The sequence below is a fragment of the Alternaria burnsii genome, assembly GCF_013036055.1.
Source record: "Alternaria burnsii strain CBS107.38 chromosome Unknown 731, whole genome shotgun sequence".
In the NCBI taxonomy this organism is placed as follows: Eukaryota; Fungi; Ascomycota; class Dothideomycetes; order Pleosporales; family Pleosporaceae; genus Alternaria; species Alternaria burnsii.
The window spans coordinates 768,695-788,504 of NW_024066115.1; the positions used below are offsets into that span (position 1 = coordinate 768,695).

General features: G+C 52.8%; 5 protein-coding genes across 5 annotated transcripts; 2 read left to right on the top strand and 3 right to left on the bottom strand.

Moving 5' to 3' along the window:
• Window positions 1–261: 261 nt before the first annotated feature.
• GT037_006918 (uncharacterized protein) lies at window positions 262–4,958 on the bottom strand (the record flags this gene model as incomplete). The annotated part of the gene is made up of 3 exons (XM_038931965.1): window positions 262–1,563; window positions 1,623–4,307; window positions 4,353–4,958. The coding sequence occupies 3 exons, from the start codon at window positions 4,956–4,958 to the stop codon at window positions 262–264; spliced, it is 4,593 nt and encodes a 1,530-aa protein (XP_038785437.1).
• Window positions 4,959–5,586: 628 nt separating this feature from the next.
• On the top strand, window positions 5,587–10,553 carry GT037_006919 (actin binding protein; the record flags this gene model as incomplete). Its single annotated transcript, XM_038931966.1, has 7 exons — window positions 5,587–5,791; window positions 5,967–6,079; window positions 6,130–6,204; window positions 6,250–8,268; window positions 8,317–8,399; window positions 9,176–9,774; window positions 9,907–10,553. The coding sequence occupies 7 exons, from the start codon at window positions 5,587–5,589 to the stop codon at window positions 10,551–10,553; spliced, it is 3,741 nt and encodes a 1,246-aa protein (XP_038785438.1).
• A 1,840-nt stretch (window positions 10,554–12,393) lies between these two features.
• GT037_006920 (uncharacterized protein) lies at window positions 12,394–14,639 on the bottom strand (the record flags this gene model as incomplete). The annotated part of the gene is made up of 4 exons (XM_038931967.1): window positions 12,394–12,997; window positions 13,045–13,189; window positions 13,588–14,531; window positions 14,632–14,639. The coding sequence occupies 4 exons, from the start codon at window positions 14,637–14,639 to the stop codon at window positions 12,394–12,396; spliced, it is 1,701 nt and encodes a 566-aa protein (XP_038785439.1).
• Window positions 14,640–15,764: 1,125 nt separating this feature from the next.
• On the top strand, window positions 15,765–18,428 carry GT037_006921 (uncharacterized protein; the record flags this gene model as incomplete). The annotated part of the gene is made up of 4 exons (XM_038931968.1): window positions 15,765–15,863; window positions 15,961–16,353; window positions 16,404–18,059; window positions 18,111–18,428. 4 exons carry the CDS (start codon window positions 15,765–15,767, stop codon window positions 18,426–18,428), a joined length of 2,466 nt encoding a protein of 821 aa, XP_038785440.1.
• Window positions 18,429–19,214: 786 nt separating this feature from the next.
• Window positions 19,215–19,677, bottom strand: GT037_006922 (uncharacterized protein; the record flags this gene model as incomplete). The annotated part of the gene is made up of 3 exons (XM_038931969.1): window positions 19,215–19,279; window positions 19,365–19,548; window positions 19,654–19,677. 3 exons carry the CDS (start codon window positions 19,675–19,677, stop codon window positions 19,215–19,217), a joined length of 273 nt encoding a protein of 90 aa, XP_038785441.1.
• Window positions 19,678–19,810: the final 133 nt, after the last annotated feature.

Genomic DNA, 19,810 nt, shown 5'->3' on the forward strand with positions numbered 1-19,810 from the left:
CAATATCATACAATACGAAAAGGTATTGGCTTTTGCCTAGTGAGACTATTTTGTAGAAGCAAAGCCATCTCATTAAATTCGGGCAAGAAATTACTACAAGAACATCATTGTTTGATAGTGTAGACTACCAAACCAAATGAGATAGCATTAGCCGACTAGACCCCACAACACCCAGCCATGCAAAGCTAGATGAAGGACAGCAGAGGCACAGACAAGACCAGGGAATCGTTACAATCTCAAACGCCACGCTAACATGCGAAATTAAGACGCCTCTGGTGGCATAGGCACTGGCACACTCTCCACTTTAATCTCCGGTGGTGGCGGCTCATATGCATCGTTCTCCACTTCCGGCACCGCGCGCCTAGGCATCGGTCTCTCCCTTTCTTCGTAGTACATATACTCTTCAGGACGACTGTTGTATCTCTGTGGTGGAGGTCTCTCGTATTGTACTGGTACGTATCCATATGGATCATGTTCGTATCGATGAGGTTGATGTGGCATATACGGGGCGCGATACCTAGTGTCACCGCGTACACGAATGACTTCGTAGTCGTGGATGGGATGCCCATACTCATCAACATAAACTGGTTGTGGCCCACGAGGTTCGTCGTAACGATATCGTGGTGGTGAGTACGCATGAGGATGCAGGCGATCTTGCACAGATACGTAGCCCCTTGGGTGACGGCGGGCAGGCGGATAGAAGCCATCGTCCTGTACGGACTGATCAACACTGTGCTCTCTAGAATACGCAGGCTCGTAGTCAGGTTCGGCATTCGGTTGCGGTGTTTCTTGTTGATCGATACGGCGCCGTTGTTCTTCATATCTCCTACTCTGCGAACGACTCATGCTAGATCCGCGGCCGTAGGGGTCTTCGCGTGCGACACTCATGTATCGATGATATCGAGACGGTCCTCGATTGTCGTTGGGTCGATCCCTTCGGCGTTGAGGCCCAGACCTTCGTGGTGGGCCGCTCGGTCCAGGCATGGGCATCCGGTACCCACTAGATTGATAATCATCATATCGAGAATTGTTAGAGACAGTGGATGGAGCACGAGGGTGTGGTGGTGCAAGTGGGCGCACAGGTGCCGTCGCTTCAGCCGGTACAGAAGTATCAGGAGGTGGGGGCGTGTAACGGGGTCCGTCTCCATTCTCCTGGGCTGGTATTGCAGCCTCCGGTTCTGGTTGTGTTTGCGACGGAGGTGGCTGTGGAGGCTCATTCTCCGCTAAGAATCGATCCGCTGCAGATTGTCCTTGAGGTGGACTTGCGTCTCTCGACTGACGCTCATTCATGAACCGATATTCGGACCGATGATCATCTTCTTCGTAGTATCGAACCGGGCGGGGATACGCACTGTATTCCCGACTGCCGTGACTCCCTTCCCGCGGATGCGCATAGACCACATCTTCGGGTGGTCCATAGAATCGCTCTTGCTCGCGGAAAGCTGTCCGGCGACCAGAATAGTCGTCATACGCAGGACCCGCATGGATGATCCTAGGACTAGGCGCGTACTCCACGTACTCCCGCGGACGATGATAGCCATCATCGAGATGATCCCTGGACACCTGACGGAGAAGCATGTTAGTCCCATTGACAGCCCTGTGGAGTACTGTATATCACCTACATAGTATCTAGGCTCATCATAATGGTGTTGCCTGCGCTCAACGGGCGGGCTTTGTCGGTAAGAACGTTTCCTGTTCGTGGAGCCGGATGCCTCATTCGATTCACCGGCAAGGGTTGGTCGAACAGGCTCGTAACCGGCCTCCAATGGTTTGGGTGGCAGTGACAAGTTTACTTCTGCAGCATTCATGACAGAGCTTGGGCGTGCTATAGTTTCACCAGGAACATCGACTGCACCAGGCGTTTTGTCCGTATCCTTTGGTCCTGATGAGGCTGGGGACGCAAGGCCATGACTATCAATCACGCCGATCTTGGGCAACGGCATGGGAAACAGGCTGGGAAAGACAGTTGCTATCATTAGTAGCTTCTCGTCGTCCATGCCTGGAGCGTGTATGAGTCCAGAAATGAAACGTTCGCTGGGCAGCTCGATCATGTCCTCTTTCCAGTCCAGAGGGGCAACAGGAATTCCATGGCCAGGTATATGTTGCTGGTATGGCAGGTGATGACTCCTGAAGTGGGATAGCAGACCCAGAACAGTGTATGTTGTTCTTTCTTCCGACTTCGAGTAGAAAGAACTTCCCAAGTGATGTGAAGAGCCAGTCTGACAAGCTTTACACGAGAGCCCTGGCGCGTTCTTCAAAGCCTTTGGCATCTCATGATTAGACATGGCATCAATGAAGTGATTCAGGTTCGGTTCATGGTTGAACTCTACATGAAACTTGGAGATGACGCGATGTAGCAACACATAGATCCTAAGGCTGTTCGGCATATCTTTGATCCCAGAGGTGCGCTTCCAGATGTCCTGTGTCATCTCGATGACCGTACTTACTTGCTTGTCAAACGAGCTAGTACTTTGGCCAGTATCTTCTGTACCGCTGGGTGCGATCTCAGGAACTCCTTGACCGGGTGGTGGCATGTTGGGTGGTGGTGGAGGAGGAGGAGGAGGAGCTATGGCATTGTTGATCATTGCAGGAGAGGTCAAATATGGGTTCTGGGCCGTGTGAGCACCATAACCCGGAGGTCCCATGGCTTGGTGCGCGTACATATCCACGGGAGTCGCATATGGCTGGGGGTACTCGTATCCGGGCATTGTACCAGCAGGAACCTGTGGTGGAGCGAATGGTCCATTGTACTGACCTCCGTAGTTGTAAGGTCCAGGGCTCGCCTGTGGATGATGAGTAGGCATGTGAGGTGTCGATGTGCCTGCACGTGAGTATCCGCCATAGAAGCCACCAAACCCATTCGTGCTAGAAGAAGGGTGGTGAGCATGGTGAGGTTGTTTCACAGACAGAGGATCTGGATGGAACGGGGTTTCCTCTGGCCACTCGGCTTCTCTCCACGCCACGACTACGTTTCCTGAACTGAACGCAGCAGTGTGCTTTGCTCCGTAGTGCTGCGTGACGCCCTCGAAACCATAGAATTTGTTGTTGTGTTCGCACCCACTGCCACGGCACAGGAAGATGTCTTTACGGAACTGTTCTGTTAGAGGCTTGATCTTATTATCGTACACCCATTTCATGTTATCCAGGACGAGTTTAGGCCTAGCATTTATATTGTCAGTAGAAGGCCGCGTATGTTGCCCAGATTGAGCGGATTCCTGTTCCGCTTCCTCAGCGTAGTATGTGCGTCGCACGTAAGCAAGAAGGTCAGCCGCAAACTTTGGGCTATTATCGTAGGTTACGGCATTGCCATGATCCCAGTCCTGGTTGATGAAATCGTCGGCAATAGCATCGAGCCTGTCGCGGATGGGACGTTGCGATTCCTCCCATTCCCGGTCCATGACTTCTCTGGCCTCCTTGGAGTTCGCATCCGGGTGGCGGCGGTCCACTGGTTTTGTAGGAAATGAAGCAGCCCGAGCCACGTGGTCGGCTTCTGCTTGTTGGGCAGCAGGAAGTTGGGCGATCAAGCGGGGCTGAAGCACACTCCATGCATAATCGTTCATTGGCTGTGAGATCTGGATAGCAGCTTTGAACGAGTCCATGTGGCGCAGAATGTTTGGAGCAATAGGAGGATCCATTTGCTGACACCGTCGTTCTATGTCGGTCTTCCGAGTCGCCTTGGCCTCGTTTGCATCGTGGAGATTTCGCTGGCCAGAAGGAGTAAAAGCCTGTGGTGGGACAGTGGGCGGTCGGGCTTGCGCATGCTGAGACGATGGTGCTACACCTGTTAGGTTGGGAACTGGAGGGGTGTTGTTGAAGTATCGAGAAGCATCGCCATGTCTGGCAGCAAATGAAACAGCAGAGGTATACTTACTCGCTGGAACCGGGGCATGAATTATGGGAGAAGGAGTTCGGCGAGGGGGTGACTTGGATGATTCTCTGTGTGACGTGGCACCGTGTGAGGGAGCTGCAGATGCTGCGCGCTTCGCATCCTTGTGCTCTTCCATCCATTGATTCTTGACCTCCCAGCGCTCCCAGTTCTCGGCTACCTTCATGCGTTCTTTCCCGCGAGCATCGAGACCTTTAGACCACTCCTCAGCTGCTGTAGGGCCACGACCGATGGCTTCATTCATCTCCTGCGTGATTTCCTCAACATGCTTCTTGTAGTAGAACTTGGCAATGTCCACGTTGGCTGGCGTGGTCACAGATTGCAGTGCATATGCAGCAACATAATGCTGGTCGTTTGTGAGAAGCGCGAAAGGGAGGGCGGGTCGTAAGGCGGAAGAAGCCGAAAAGAGAAGGCTCGCGTCCTAGATATGTCAGTTGCGACCGTCTGGTGGGAAGGCGCAACTTACCGTCTGGCATTGTTCTAGCAGGCACGGCCCACACGCTCTAATAGCGAAGGGCCAGATGACTCTCACGCCTGCTTTGCCAGGTCCTTTTTGCCATACGCGCTCGCCTGGAGTATGAGAATCAAGCTTGTTACAGAACTGGCATCTCTTGGACCAAGCCAGCTGCCACATCTGCAGCTCAGTGAAGCCAGGGAGGGGCTTCGGAGGCTTAGTACACATGGCATTGCGGGCAGAGGCCCACAACGACTCAGACTTTAGGAGATGCAGACGGCCAGGATGCGACTTTGAAGTCGACACGCTGCGCACGTCTGTGAGATAGGATAGGAAAGATCGATTGACCTGGATCAATCGACCGAGATCTGCAAGCGAACAAAAAGAGAAAACATGCTGCCACAATTCAGGTGGTAGCCTTGCGCAACGTCTCAAGTCGCCCGAGGCGCAAGGAGAAAAGACGCTGAGCTTGCGCTTCTTTTCATGCTCAACAGGCGCATCTTCTGCTTTGCGCTTCGCGAGAGGCGCGTCGCTCTGCGCATCCGTCGCATGGGGTGGATTTGCATTAGAGCTGTAGAAGTCGACCGACGACGCTACGCTCGATTCCCGGTCCTCCATGGCGACGCAGCCGTGCTGGTGCAAAGTTCACAAAAGACTCATTGTCGAGCGCGAGCAGGCTAGGGACATGGAGACATACGACGATGACAGACGACCGACGACGGCGACAGATGCGTTGTATCAGCGCGCGTCGGGACGGAGACTCGAAAAGGCGGTGCGATGGGTGTGTTGTCGATGCTAGTGTTGTCGTGGCAGAGTGGAGGTGAAAGAAGGCTAGAATGCAGCTGCTATGGAGCACTTGAGTCTAGGCGGCGGTTTGAAGGATGCAGGATATGCTGCTTTGCATGCAGCGTTGTCAGGCGGTGCGGAGGAGCTATGTCCAATCGTCGCGGTGAGGCGGACGAGGGTCTCCTTGAAGGCCTTGGGCGTGCCGTCGGCACCGCTTGCCAGGTGCCCGAGCCAAGCATGACATAGTTGCTCTTCACACCGAACTTGTGCGCGGCGGCTGTGCTTACATACTGGACTAGGATAATTCACGCCCAATTACACATACACACATACGGATACCCGTACTGTGCCTTGTCCGACCCATTGTGCTAGCTGCGAACCACCTGGGCCTCTTTTCTCTCTGCCTCCCTCTTCTCCACCACATCCCCCAAGCTTCCCCTCTACTCCTCCTGCTCCCACCATGGCCACGCTCAACACCTCCAGCAACGGCCCCAACATCACCCGGAGCTACCAGAATGTCGTCAATGCCCCGGCGCCATCTGGTCCCCAGGCGAGCTCGCCCACATATGGTCAATGGGCTGTCTTCACAGTAGCTGCCCCGCTTGTCAGCGCATTCCAGCAAGACGGCGGAAAAGAGAGCGTCCTGAAGGTTCAGAGCACCGGAGGTATGTGGAATGCATGCAGCACTCCCCCAATGGCTGTGCATGCAGTGCAGCCAGCAGACACCCAACCGTGGAGAGCTCTCGGGCTGTAGCAAGGTGTCAGCCCAAGCTCGGGGCGTCGGCACTTCACAGCACAGCTTGGGAAACGTTGCGAGGCATCGATGCTGACTTTGTACAGAGGGAGAGCTACTCGACCTGATAGACGAATTCTCGGATGGCCGCATCCAGTTTGCTTTCGTCAAAGTCAAGGACCCCAACACGTCGCTGCCTAAGAACGTCCTGATAGCTTGGGTAAGCTCCCCGCAGCACCCGCCAGGAATACGATGCTGATACGCAAACAGTGCGGTGAGGGTGTTCCAGAGCGGACAAAGGGCTACTTTGGCAGCCACCTTACAGTTGTCTCAAAGCTTTTACATGTGCGTATTTCCAGGCCTTCCCTGCTCGTCTTCTGATCCGCATAGGGATACCACGTCCAAGTCACCGCACGTTCCGATGCAGACCTCACCCCCGAGAGGATCGTTGAGAAGGTCGCAGATGCATCTGGCGCCAAGTACGGCGGTGCCCCCGACGTTCCTGCCTCACGCGGCCCACCTCCCGTTGCCGCGAAGAAGCCTGTCTTTACACCCACGTCCATCGGAGGCGGAAACTCTGGGTTCAACCCACTGGGCCGCTCGCGTGCGCCTGCGCCAAAGGGCGACGAAGATGCAGATGGCTGGGGTGCCGACGCCCCTCAAGTGTCTAGATCGCAGCTGGAGAAGGTCGGGACCGCCTACACTCCCACCAAGGTCAACATGGCCGAGCTTACCGCAAGGAAAGACGAATCCACCGGCTCTCAGCCCTCGCAGAGCGATCGCCCTGAAGTTGTGAAGGGCGCTTATCAGCCAGTTGGCAAAGTCGACATTGCAGCCATCCGAGCCCAGGCGCGCGATGCTAAAGACGACCGGCCTACCGTCGTCAAGGGCGCATATGAGCCTGTCGGCAAGGTCGATATCGCCGCCATTCGTGCAAAGGCTCAAGCCGCGCCTCCATCCTCCGGTGTGTCTCCAGCCGCGACAGGAGCGTCAAACAACGAGGAGGAGGAAGAGAAGCCGAAGTCACTTGCAGAGAGGTCAGCAGCCTTCACCGCCCAGGCCAAACCTCTCACCAGCTTGCCAAAGCCCAAGGTTGCAAACAAGTTTGCAGGTGCGAGCGCATTCACTGGCACTAAGGCCCCCACGCCTGGAGGATTCGGTGCAAAGCCCGCTCCTGCAGCACCTATCGTTGGCGCTGCGAGCAAGACATTCGCCGACGAGGGAGGAAAGACACCGGCGCAGATCTGGGCCGAGAAGAAGGCGGCCCGTGGCGAGACCGTTGTTTCTCCTACCGCCGATGCTGCAAGTCGCCCAACTCCTCTTCAGAGCCAACAAAGTGGAGGAGGTGGCTGGCAAAGTGGTTACTCTGGCAAATCATGGGCTCCTGTACAGACCACCCGAACAGGGCAGTCTGCCAGCAACCTCAGTGAGCAACGTACGGGTGACTCACCTCAACAGGAGGGACCAGCTTCGCCTGTAGCTGGGGGTGTAAGTTCGCTCAAGGATCGCTTCTCAGGTGCCGCTCCCATCATGGGAGCACCCTCTTCGCGTCCTGTACCGGAGCCACAAGCCTCTAGTCCACCACCTCTCGACACTTCCAGCAAGCCTAACGCAGGCCCAAGGGGTGTCCCGATGCCGGGCCTGCCTACCCGACCCAAGGAGCCAGAGGCAGAGGAACAGGACGTGCCTGCAACTCAACACCAGCGCATGCCCTCTCCACCGCCCCAGCCGCCTCGCAGCCCATCCCCCGAGCCTGCTGGTTCCCCCGTTCGTATTGCAATGCCTGTTGCTCGCGGACGGGAACCCGAGGAGATGTCCCCTGCCGAGGAACACGCACCACCTATGCCTGCTCGGTCGCTTGATCAAGCAGCTAAGCAACAAGCACGCGACATGTCTCCCGAGCCCCAAGTGGAGGCTAAGGATCCTGCTCGTGGTGCTGGCGCCGCTGTCGCAGCTGCCACTTTCGGTGCCGCCGCTGTAGGAGGTGCCGCCGTTGGTGCTGCCGTCGCTTCTGGTCAAAATGATGATGAGGGTGCAGGTGGCTCTGGAAAGCGCGCAGTCATCCAGTATGACTATGAGAAGGCCGAGGATAACGAGGTCGAGCTTCGCGAAGGCGAGTACGTCACGGATATCGACATGGTGGACGACGACTGGTGGATGGGCACCAACTCGCAAGGCGAGCGTGGTCTATTCCCGGCCAACTACGTTGAGTTGGTGGAGGGCGACGACGATGCCGGTGCTGCACCAGCACTACCTGCGCATCCCTCAGCGCCGCAGGAGCCTGAGTCTGCCGCGGCACCACCACAGTCTGCTGGCGGTTCTGGCCCAACTGCCACTGCTCTCTACGACTACGAAGCCGCCGAGGATAACGAGCTGAGCTTCCCTGAAGGAGCGACAGTTACTGGATTGGTAAGTCCGTTCGTATGACCGTCCAAGCCAATGCTAATGTTATTGTAGGAATTTCCAGATGAAGACTGGTGGCTCGGTAGCTACAACGGCCAATCGGGTCTCTTCCCTGCCAACTACGTTGAGTTGAATGAGTAAGCTCACTCGATGCTACAAGCCTGTCTTGAGCGATATCGGAAGCTAGCTTGCATTGGTGATTTTGTTGTTGATTTACAACACGCACGACTAAGTGGTTAAGATAGGTATAAAAGTTGCAGAATCCAACCCTTTCAACTACAATCAAATGTCCAGACGATTTACGTTGGTAGGACCGACACTCCTAGAGATGCACTGGGATAACCAGCGTCTCCTTGTACATATCCAAAATTTCCAGAATCGAATACCACGACCCTGAAACTGGTCACTTGTGGATAGAATTTGCTAATTGAGCTCCACGGTCAACTGTATTTCGGTACTCACTACGTGGGGTAAGACTACTTGTGGTTGTACCTCGCTAAATCGATGATTTCCACTGTTGAGGCCATGGCTCACCTATGACAACCACGAGATTGTGATAATCCTAACAGCTATCCACGGCACCTTCTCTCTCGGTGGGCCGAGTACGCACATGACTACAATTAAGATGGTTCCTGCTAAGGTATATAATGGTATAGTGTTCTTCACTTATTGGCTTTCTACACAAATCATTACCACGATATTGAATGCTCAAGACGAACGCACACGACTACAAACGCCTACATACACACTGAGATTTTTTTTTTCACGACAAGTTGGCTACAACAGAATCCATCCTCATTAATACCGAGTCACTTTGGAGCTCTCCTGGAACGTTTCACATGTCTTCCTCCAACGACCTACTCACTACGAGTTACCTCGTCTTTGTCGTAACCTTTGTGTGTTGCATGTGCAGCTCTTTCTCAATGAGGGTCGAAGGCGTAGCCTTTGTTCTTGGTGCCGTTACCATGTTGCAGGAAAGAAGGTCTGACGCAGCTGAAATCGAAAATTCCAGAAGATTTCTCGATCTGGCCAAAGCTGAGCATTCCTCGGTCATAGATGACCTTAGGAAAACTATCGAAAAGGACATCTCCAATATCGTCACGGTTCTTCAGTTCACCAAGAAGAGTCTTAAGGATGCCCAAACCGCCCTCGAACAGTCACAGAGGATAGCTGCCACTCACTTCGAGTTCCGCGAAGCACTCGCCAAAGAACTAGCCCGAACCCGAACCCAGCGCAACTGGGCAGCAGCCGGCGTTGACCGCTCTCTGGATGCATTAAATGAGGCGGAACGCAAAGCCTCCTCCCAGGAACTCGTCGCATACGAAATGCAGTGTCAAATCAGGTTCAAGGCCAACGAGCTGCGCGACATGACGCTTTCGTTAGAGATAGCCAAGAAAGAGCTAGCGATTGCCAATGAGTTTAGCCAGAAGGCGCAAGACGAGATTGACGAGCAGAATCTGAGAATCGAAGAACAAGAAAAGTTGGTCGAGAAGAAAGAGCAAATAATCCTAGGTTTGTCAAACCAAATAAGGGACCATAAGATAGGGTGCAGACGCATGCATTCTACGATCGAACGGCCGAACTTGGGTGTAGAGTCGGTTCTTACAAAACTCGAAAACATGAATAGAAACCTAACTGAAGAAGCCGAGGATTGGTGCACGATAAGCCAAAACTGGTCGACAAACAATGTTCATGCCATGGGATCGGAAATCGAGGGGGTAAGAGGGGAACTCGCAGAGTTTAGTGCTGAGAATAAGCGTCTCACGCGAGATCTCAAGGCCATGGTCAAGCATGCTGAAATTTTCTACAAAGAGCGAGAGTTCATGACCCAGCAAATTGAGCAGCTTGTATGGGACGTCAATGCACTTAAGATCGCCAAGAAAGAGAACGGTTCTGCGGAAGATATGGACGTAAGCGCTACAGAAGACGAAGAGGAAGACGAAGAGGAAGGTGAGGAGGAATACCCCTCTTGGTTCCCCGACGGAGACGACGGTAATGATGACACGTCACACAAGCTCAACGAAGATAGCGAAAAAGAGCTGGAATGGTTTGTCCACACGCCGACAGCCACCACAGCAACTAAGTGTATTGACGAATGGTATACGAAAGACGCCAATCTAATCAGAAATGAAGGCAGGAACCAAGACTTAGACCAGTGGATTGAAGATGTAGACACTCTGGTAAATAATGAAGATGGGTTATATTACAAGGATCTGTACGAATCCTTGTATAGCGAGGATGAAACTCTTGCCATTACTACATTTGAGGAAGAGGGCAAAGACATGGCTTAGGTGTCAGACTGAGATTGTACCAACTCGCCCACGAGGTAGCCCAAACGGTAGCAATCTTGTGGTTTCTGGCAGGTCGAGAGGTCATAGTTTGTTCTTTAGTTCTGGCGAGAATCTGTTTACCTACAGCCTATGGATTTTGGGAGCATAAAATCTCTTCATTCCTATAGACACTAAAATCACACAATCAAAGTGTACTTAAATTGAGATATTCGTACTTCAAGTAGTGGAAATTGCCTCTGGACTATCTTTGCTGCTTTCGCCGATGATATAGCTAACCCTCAGTACTGGAAAACAACGCGCGTTAAGGAGTATGATGTAATGAAAGTCGTGACATAGGAGAATGACAAGTCAATTCACGAGTGATGTGCTAGTCCGATTTTCATGTACCTAGTAAGTGCTTGCGTACATATCTTGAAAACCACGTCAACCTTAGTAACATGACTCGATTATTCTGAGACCGAGATATACCCTGATTGTCTATGATACAAGTAAGTTAGAGTGAGGGTTGGTAGGTGAACTCTTACAAGCCCATGCTGCTTCACTGCTTTTTCAACACACGATACGAGTTGTCTATGGTGGTTTTGTGGCACTACACAATGATATCATGGTTGTGCTGCAAAAACCCAACTCAGATCTCGACGTCGTTGTCCAACATGATTTGATGAGCGCGTATGCACAGCAGGCTCGGAGTCCCAAGAGCTGACCGGTAGGAGGATGGTCTGCATCCTTTGATATCCTCATTCGTCCAAGTTATACTCGTTATGGCCCATTACAGGGCAGTTTATTGCTAAAGTTGATAGGAGGGTGTTTAATCTATAGCCCGTGGTTGCCGTGCGCAGTCGGCTGGCAAACACTATTACACTCGCTCAGTAAATTATGCATGAAGTTCGCGCAATAGATACTTGTCATTTAGCAATGTAGTGCATGCTTACCATCACGACGTGAAAGAAGACCATCCCGGCAACTCCGTCACAACTCGTTGATGTTGAACCTCAAAACCAGCCCGATTAGAGCCCAAGCATGATATTCATCACCTCGACAGCTTCACAGAATACCACTTTTCAGAATGTGAGGATCTTTAACTCTCTTGTTGATTTCCACGGAGAGGAGAGTCTGCTGAAGGCGAAGTGATCGCTACGGACATGCGAAAGACTGGAATCAGATCGCAAGTCATCCACAAAGTCGTTGAATTCATTTTATCAAGGTCGAGGTGGCTTCTTTATATGTGACAAGAGGTACGTAGAGGTGACCTTGAGTGACCCCGTCTCGAACGGGTAGGCTTATGTTGGCACTGCTGATATCGGCTGGGTGGGTGGTTGACGCAGATGTTCTTGGTTCATCGCATCAGCTGTCCGGATAACAGGCGATGCGGTCGATAGATTTGATTGTCTTGACCGAAATCATGAACGACGCATAGCATGATGTATGCGCGGCACAGTATCACAGCATCGGCTGTGGTCGCGGGTTGTTTGTGGATGAGGTTGAAGACGCGGGGTGCATGCAATTAGCCTGGCCGGTGGAGCAAGAGCTGTCACCCCACAAGCTCTGTGGTCCGTAGGGCTGCTTGGCGACGCACCGTGCCGGCAATATCGATACGCTATTGCTCTACCTATCAAGACGTTGTGAGTTCTGAGTCATCACGATAACGCATGGCATGCTAATGATGTTGAGGAAGCCTATTACGTGCATTCGATACGGAAATCTTGGTATCAACACAATATGTACGCTACCAACGAAACACCTTCTCCGCTTGTAAAGAAATTTCGAAGGAAAAGAATAGCCACATTCGATGCATGTGCCCTCGGCATTCCATGCATCCAGTAAGCAGAGCAACAAACATCTACTGCTTATCATTCTGCGAGTAGATGAAGTTCGCAGCGACAGGCACCAAACCATTGTGCTCAGCCCAGTCTCGCACGCCACCACCCTTTTTTCCAGTACCCCAGTGTTGACGATCCTCCGGCTTACTCAGATGCAGCGAATCTGTTGTTCCATTCTTTGGCGCAAAGACTAGGAACACGTAGCGATGCTTGCCCGTCTTTGGTGGTGGGCCTGGAGGTTTGTACTCCATCACGTCCTCTGGGCCGCCATCAGTCGACTCAGTTTGTTCAGTGAGACCAAACTCTGGCAAAGGTAGGATAGAGAACGTGTTCTGCGCAGTGGTGACGTTGGAAGCAATCCAGTGGCACATCTCGCTCCATTTTGGATTGTCACGAGATGGGGCGTCGGGGTCTGTAAGTGTGACGACATAGCTCATGTCGGAGGTACTGTGTATCCCGTCCGGGCTTGTGTCATCGTGGAGGACGATGCTGGGTTGTTCTTGAAGATCTTCTGGGTCAATGGTGTTGCCGAGTTTAGCCTTGGCATCCGACCATAGGACGGAGAGTGTGAGGCTAGGTAGGAAATCGTCAATGACTGTAGGAATTATCTCTGCATGTTGAAGTCTGTGTCCTGTTAGTAGAGGGAATATAAACTCAATTGGTATGCTTACTTAGTCCGAACAGCCTGAACGTTCTTGGGGCCATTGAGTAGTAAGGGCTTTTGCTCGGTTGGTAGCGCAGTTGTTCCACATAGCTGCAGCAGGCAGGTCAAGCCTATCGAAAGCTGAGAAAACATCGTGTCGGCGAACTGTTTGTCTATGAACAGAAGCTATCTTTCTATCTGTGTTGTCGCTTCAAAGTAAGGTACCGTCGCAATTGGGTAACGAGTGCAGAGGCGTATCGAAGAGATCGCTATTGCGTGAGGTAGGTCCTTAAGTGGAAGATCTCCACCCCAGTGTCGTGCGTCATTCGTACCTCAACTGGTGCAGATCCACTAACGGTCTGGGAAGCTACGACGTAATTGCGCAACACAACCTTGCAGTACCGCAACTCGTACAGATGTCATGTAAATGTATTTCTGCTATACTGTAGCTCTACGGGTATTTGGATAGCACGCTCAAGAACGAAAAAAAGAAGTCCAGAAAACCGCCATTGTAAAGTGAAGAGGCGATTGAATCAGCAACCCTCAAAATGTTCACAAAGTTGCGCGTCACAGAAAGCGCTGCTGGTGGTGACAAAGCCCATATTTTGCGAAATCTGGTACTCAGCGAGTTCCTGAGCTCCTCGGCCTGTCATTGTGCCTGTGCAGTCGCTGATCAGGACACAGTCCCATCCGTAGGAGTAGGCATCAGACACGGTACCAAACACGCATTGGTCGGTGTTGACGCCAGCGAAAAGTAGGGTTTGCTTTCCAGAAGCACGGAGGTACTCGTGAAGAGGCTCCTTCTCGGACCAGAGTCCACTCATTCGCGTCTTGTCGAAATATAAATCGCCAGGCTGAGCGACTGCTTTGAAAGGGTCGTAGAGTTCGGCGTTCCAAGTCCGCTTGAACAAGCACCTTCCCTGGTTATCGGGTAGCTGGGCGCCGAGCCCGACATGCCATCCCAGACTCTTACTGAAGCCTCGCTGAATAGCAGGCGCCATCTTCTTCAAGTCGTGGTCAGTGATTCCCCAGTTGAGCCAGGCGATCTGAATTCCTTCCTTGCGGCATCTCTCGATGACTTTCAATGTCGGTTCAATAGCGGCAATCCCTGCGGCGTGATCTCGATAGAGTGGGTGGACAAAGTAGTTTTGCATGTCGACCACAATCAAGACCGAGTTACCAGGGTCAATCATGAAGCCGGTGTGGTTGCGGCCTTCTTCATCGCACTCGAAGACCATTTTCTGCTGCGAACCCCGAGATAGGTCGAATTTCTTGGTTGCTGGTAGGTAAAGCCATTGTTCTTCTCCTCCAAACGGGATAGGTGCAGTGCATGTAATAGTCCCCACTGTGATGTCTTTGTGTTGCTCTTCGGTGGTGGTGGTGGTGGTGAGAACAAGGGACTCCGAGGCCATGGAGCCGTCGGAGATGACCAGGGCGAAGTAGGTGAGAGTTGTGAGCGGCAGGATACCCAGGATAGACTCGGGTGGAAGATCAGTGCAGAGGTGGTGAGGATAACTGAGTAGATTGGAGCAAACGACAAAGAAGGTACGTTACTTTTGTAGTCGATGCGCGAACGCTGTTGCTTCACTTGTTTGCGGTGAGCCAGATAACAGACCTTATCATTGTGATAGGCTTCCTTCGGAAGGAAGCTTGGTCATAATAAGACAATGATTCACTCAAGGCAAGGTAAACCTATCGGCTTATGCGGAGATGTGCTTCCGTAGGGACTTGGAGGCTACTTCAGCCTTTCCAAATTGCGGTAGAGTACGTCGAAGCGACCTGACGATCGCAATGGATTCCCCAGGATGTGGAGATACGAGTTGAAGATCTTCTTTGATAATTTGGTGTTGTCGCGTGTGGCCGCGTCTTACAGAGCGATAAGGCTGGTGTACTTGATAGATAGCCGTCGCCTTACTACAAGGGAATCCCCGAGGGTCCGACAATACCCGAGCGCGATCCAGCGTACACCGTGTACGCCAGCGTGTCCATGGTACTTTCTGAGCTACCAGAGGTAATGCGACAATACGTGGCCAGACTAGGAGAGCAGAGTCCACATATTGTCGAAGAATTCTACGAGATTCGTGCGCCAACTCAGTCGGCCAGTCGTATGTTCTGTATTGTCAAAGGCTGACCCGGGTCGCGCACCACCAGGTACTGCTGACGCTGCTCAGGTGGTGGGAAAAGTCGTCTAGTTACTCATTTGATCGTGTGCACCCTCTACATACGGGTTGCTGCAGGCTCATGTGTACCGTGTTCGGCCTTGGAGCCGAGCCGCATGCACGGCGTGTGGTGGCGTTCGCAGGACTCGCGACCAAGATGGTCGGGTTCAGCAGCCTCGTGTTTGCTTTGACAAAACGCGTGTGCTTGGCGACGTAGCTGAGGGTGTCTTCTCCTTTATGCGAAAGGAATGAACAATATGGACTAAGATTAAGGAGACATGTGAATGTTGAATGTGGGGTGCATTGCCATGCTGGCCGTCACGTGCACCATCATCAAACCTTGGAACTTTCAAGCGAAGTGACGACGGAGCTGCAGCAAAGGCACTCTCATCACGAGCCTCTGGACCCGACGAAGCCGCCATCAGCCACAGTCACTTCGCCGATCCTGCATCTGCACAGTGCAACACCTCTAATACGCCGTAGGACGACATTTGGCCCATACAGCATTCCGCCGTGTTGTTTGGCTGCTCAACACCAACCCGGACCCTTTGAGTAAGGAGCAAAGAAACCACACATACACACCAGCGCGATGGCGTCGCTGGGCGAGGAGCTGCTCAACATTGTCAACAGGCTGCAGGATCTGGTCTTCAACACAATTGGAAATGATTCCCTAGATTTACCCCAGATTGTATGTGCGCCCCAGCCAGAGAAGAGAATGCGGTGAGCGCAGAGCAGATTTTACAAAGCTCTGTCGAGGCTGATGCGAATCCTGCTAACTCGATCAGGTCGTTGTGGGATCACAATCTTCCGGAAAGTCATCAGTGCTCGAGAACATCGTCGGCAAGGACTTTCTTCCCCGTGGCAGTGGTATCGTCACACGCCGGCCGCTCATCCTCCAACTCATCAACCTCCCAAGCGAACGCGACGAAGACGACGATGACGAAGTCCACGTACCCCACACACCCGCAAGTGTAGCTGGCCAGCAAGAATGGGGAGAGTTTCTCCACATTCCCGGCCAGAGGTTCTACGACTTTGCCGACGTCAAGCGCGAGATCGAGAACGAAACCTCAAGGATAGCAGGAAACAACAAGGGCATCAACAGGCAACCGATCAACCTGAAGATCTACTCCCCGCACGTCCTCAGCTTGACGCTCGTTGATCTGCCCGGTTTGACAAAGGTTGGTCACGGCAACTTTTTCTGCCAGGAACACGGAGCTAACACTCGCAGGTGCCCATTGGCGACCAGCCCTCCGACATCGAGAAGCAGACACGGAATCTCATCACCGAGTACATTGCAAAGCCAAACAGTGTCATCCTCGCCGTCTCCCCCGCCAACGTCGATCTCGTAAACTCCGAGGCTCTGAAGCTGGCCCGCCATGTCGACCCCATGGGCAAGAGGACTATCGGTGTCCTTACAAAGCTGGATCTCATGGATCACGGTACCAACGCCATGGATATTCTCTCTGGTCGTGTATACCCCCTTAAGCTCGGTTTCATTGGTATCGTCAATCGGTCACAACAAGACATCCAGGGCAACAAGTCCCTCTCTGACGCCCTGCAAGCCGAGCGGGACTTTTTCCGTCACCACCCTGCGTACCGGAACATGGCAAATCGATGTGGTACCCAGCTGCTCGCTAAGAGCCTCAACCAGACCCTGATGGCCCACATTCGTGATAGGTTACCAGACATCAAGGCACGCCTCAACACACTTATGGGTCAGACACAACAAGAGCTTGCAAGCTATGGCGATGTAGCCTTTACTGGTAAGGAACATCGAGGCTCGCTCATTTTGCAACTTATGACGCGCTTTGCCTCGTCTTTCATCTCGTCTATCGATGGTACTTCTACCGAAATCTCCACCAAGGAGCTGTGTGGTGGTGCCCGCATCTACTACATCTTCAACTCTGTCTTCGGTAACTCGCTTGAGCAAGTGGACCCCACCCAAAACCTCTCTGTACTCGACATTCGGACGGCCATCCGCAACTCGACTGGTCCAAGGCCTAGTCTGTTCGTGCCTGAGCTTGCTTTCGACCTCCTTGTGAAGCCTCAGATTAAGCTTTTGGAGATACCCAGTCAACGCTGTGTAGAGCTTGTATACGAGGAACTCATCAAGATCTGCCACACCTGCGGCTCTACTGAATTGACAAGATACCCCAGGCTGCAAGGCAAGCTCATTGAAGTTGTCTCGGACCTTCTGCGAGAGCAGCTTGGCCCTTGCTCAGGTTACGTCGCCTCTCTCATTGACATACAAAGGGCATACATCAACACAAACCACCCCAACTTCCTTGGAGCTGCTGCGGCCATGTCATCTGTTATCAATGACAAGGAGCAGCGGGAAAAAAAGATCGCGATGGAGGCCGAGAAGAAGAGGCGAGAACAGAGGAGAATAAAAGAGCTCCAGAACGGTCAGAACGGGGAAGGATCTGAGGAGGGCGAAGGAGGTGAGGGAGCCACCTTGAAGGCTCTTCCTCTTCGGAAACACCAGTCACAAACTAGCCGCAGCATGTCGCCTGCTGTCGGACGGATGATGAATGGCTCTCAGAGCACTACAGCAGCGCTCAACAACCGCAACCGGTCACCACCAGGTACCGCACGCGACAGCTTCCTGAACTACTTCTTCAGCAAAGACAGCAATAACGCATACGCCAACCCACAACAGGCCGCACAAGCAGCGCTCGATAACCGGCCTGGCAGCCGACACGTGAGCCAAAATAGCGAGCCAAGCTTCGCGCAGAGCATCCGAAGAGGAGACAACAAGCAGCCTGCCCATGTGTTGGCAATGATGCCACCAGACACGGACGACTATGACGCGCCATTGAGCGCCGCCATGAGTGGTCCTCCCCGAAGTCCAAGCGTGGGACCAGAAAACTTTGAAGGCGGCTTCGTAAGTTTCTTGAATCAATGCTACGCAGACCAAATGCTAACGTTTTGGCAGCCATCAAACCCCGAGCAAGCCCCTGCCCTTACGGAACGCGAAGCCCTCGAGACTGAGCTCATCCGCCGACTCATCTCGTCATACTTCAACATTGTCCGGGAGACAGTCGCTGATCAGGTGCCCAAGGCCATTATGCATCTTCTCGTCAACCACTCAAAAGACGTTGTACAGAACAGGCTCGTCTCAACGCTGTACAAGGAGGATCTGTTCCAGGAGCTCCTGTACGAAGACGACACCATCAAGGCTGAGCGCGAGAAGTGCGAGAAGCTGCTCAAGACATACAAGGAGGCAGCCAAGATTGTCGGCGAGGTTTTGTAAGAGATAGGTGTTTGGATAATGAAACGAATCATCACGGGTTCCTTGTAGGTTTTGAAAATGTGCGATTATACAGCCTTTGCCCCGCATCCGATTAGTATTACCGGGTCGTGTTGACAGTCGGGCTGGGGGCAAAGGTTGATAAAGCGTATGGGGGCGGCTACGTCATGTTAATATTGTCCTTGGCCGCTTCTCAGCGCTTTTCGTTTCTACTCTTCTGTTGCCCTTGTTGATTTCCAAGGGTTGCAGGGCGTTTTTCGAGGCTCCGCTTTTCATCGTTTCTGCGCGTTCTGATGGTCGGTGTAGCATAGTGCCTGCCCATGGCGGGTCGGGGGTGGAGATGATACATGTATAGAATATATGATTGGCAACAAATCTTGTCTTCTTGGATAAGCACAGCTCCTTGATCGAAATTGTGACAATGGTCCCATTGCAAACTGTGGCGACGCTGGCGATTCCCTTCTTAGTGTTTCGTTGAGTACTGGGTAGTCTGGCATGAGTGGGGCAGGGTGACTGTTCAGTTAGTTCCTTGGAGTCGAGCATGCTGACCTGTACATTGACATGTCGAGCGGACAACAGATGAAGAGATGGAACTAAAGCATGTAGATTGAAAACGTGACCAACTCGACGTCTATGTTGTACAAAAGGTACATAGTACAAGAGACTGGTATCTCGTAGATGTCGTACCACTATTGACTGCTCTCCCCCACCAAGCCGCCTCTCGGCTCGATGGGAAACGGCCGCATTATGCCCATGCTAATGTAGGAAACGGGATCACCCTCGACGCGCTTAGTTGTCGGTTATGCCGAGGAGCGTGTTGAGGTCGGCGTTGGGGTCTTTCGGGTCCGCCTTGGCTGTTGGGTTGTCAGTATGTGTTGGACTGGTACAAGCACATGTTCAGGTTGGGAATTTTTGACATGTGTCGTCGGTCTGACGTACCTCCCGATGACTTTGGCTGTTCTGAGGGGTGATCTCGTGCCCATTGCTGCTTGGCTTGCCTGATCAGCGCCTCCTTGTGTTCCCAGTCCTTTTGTGCGGCCTTTGCCCTATCGGCAGCGGATAACGAGAGCTGGTGGTAGGCACCGTAGAAGACACCGAATCCGAGTGCGGACCATCGGAGGACCTGTAGATACCACCATTAGCCTGGCTGTTCCATCTCTAGAGCTAGCAGAAGTCCCACAAGGCCATGTTAGAGACCTTGGCAACCGCTTCGAGGGGCATAGCGTACGTTGACACCGACGGAAGTGGACATGGTGAGGGTCGTGCGAGGACTTGCGATAGTCGTTATCGAGCTCGTCTGTGTCCAATGGCAGGTAGTCCGGACGAGCGATGGAAATTGCACCGCTGGATGGGATCCGGAGAGTCGTGACGAGGGCGTCGTGGGG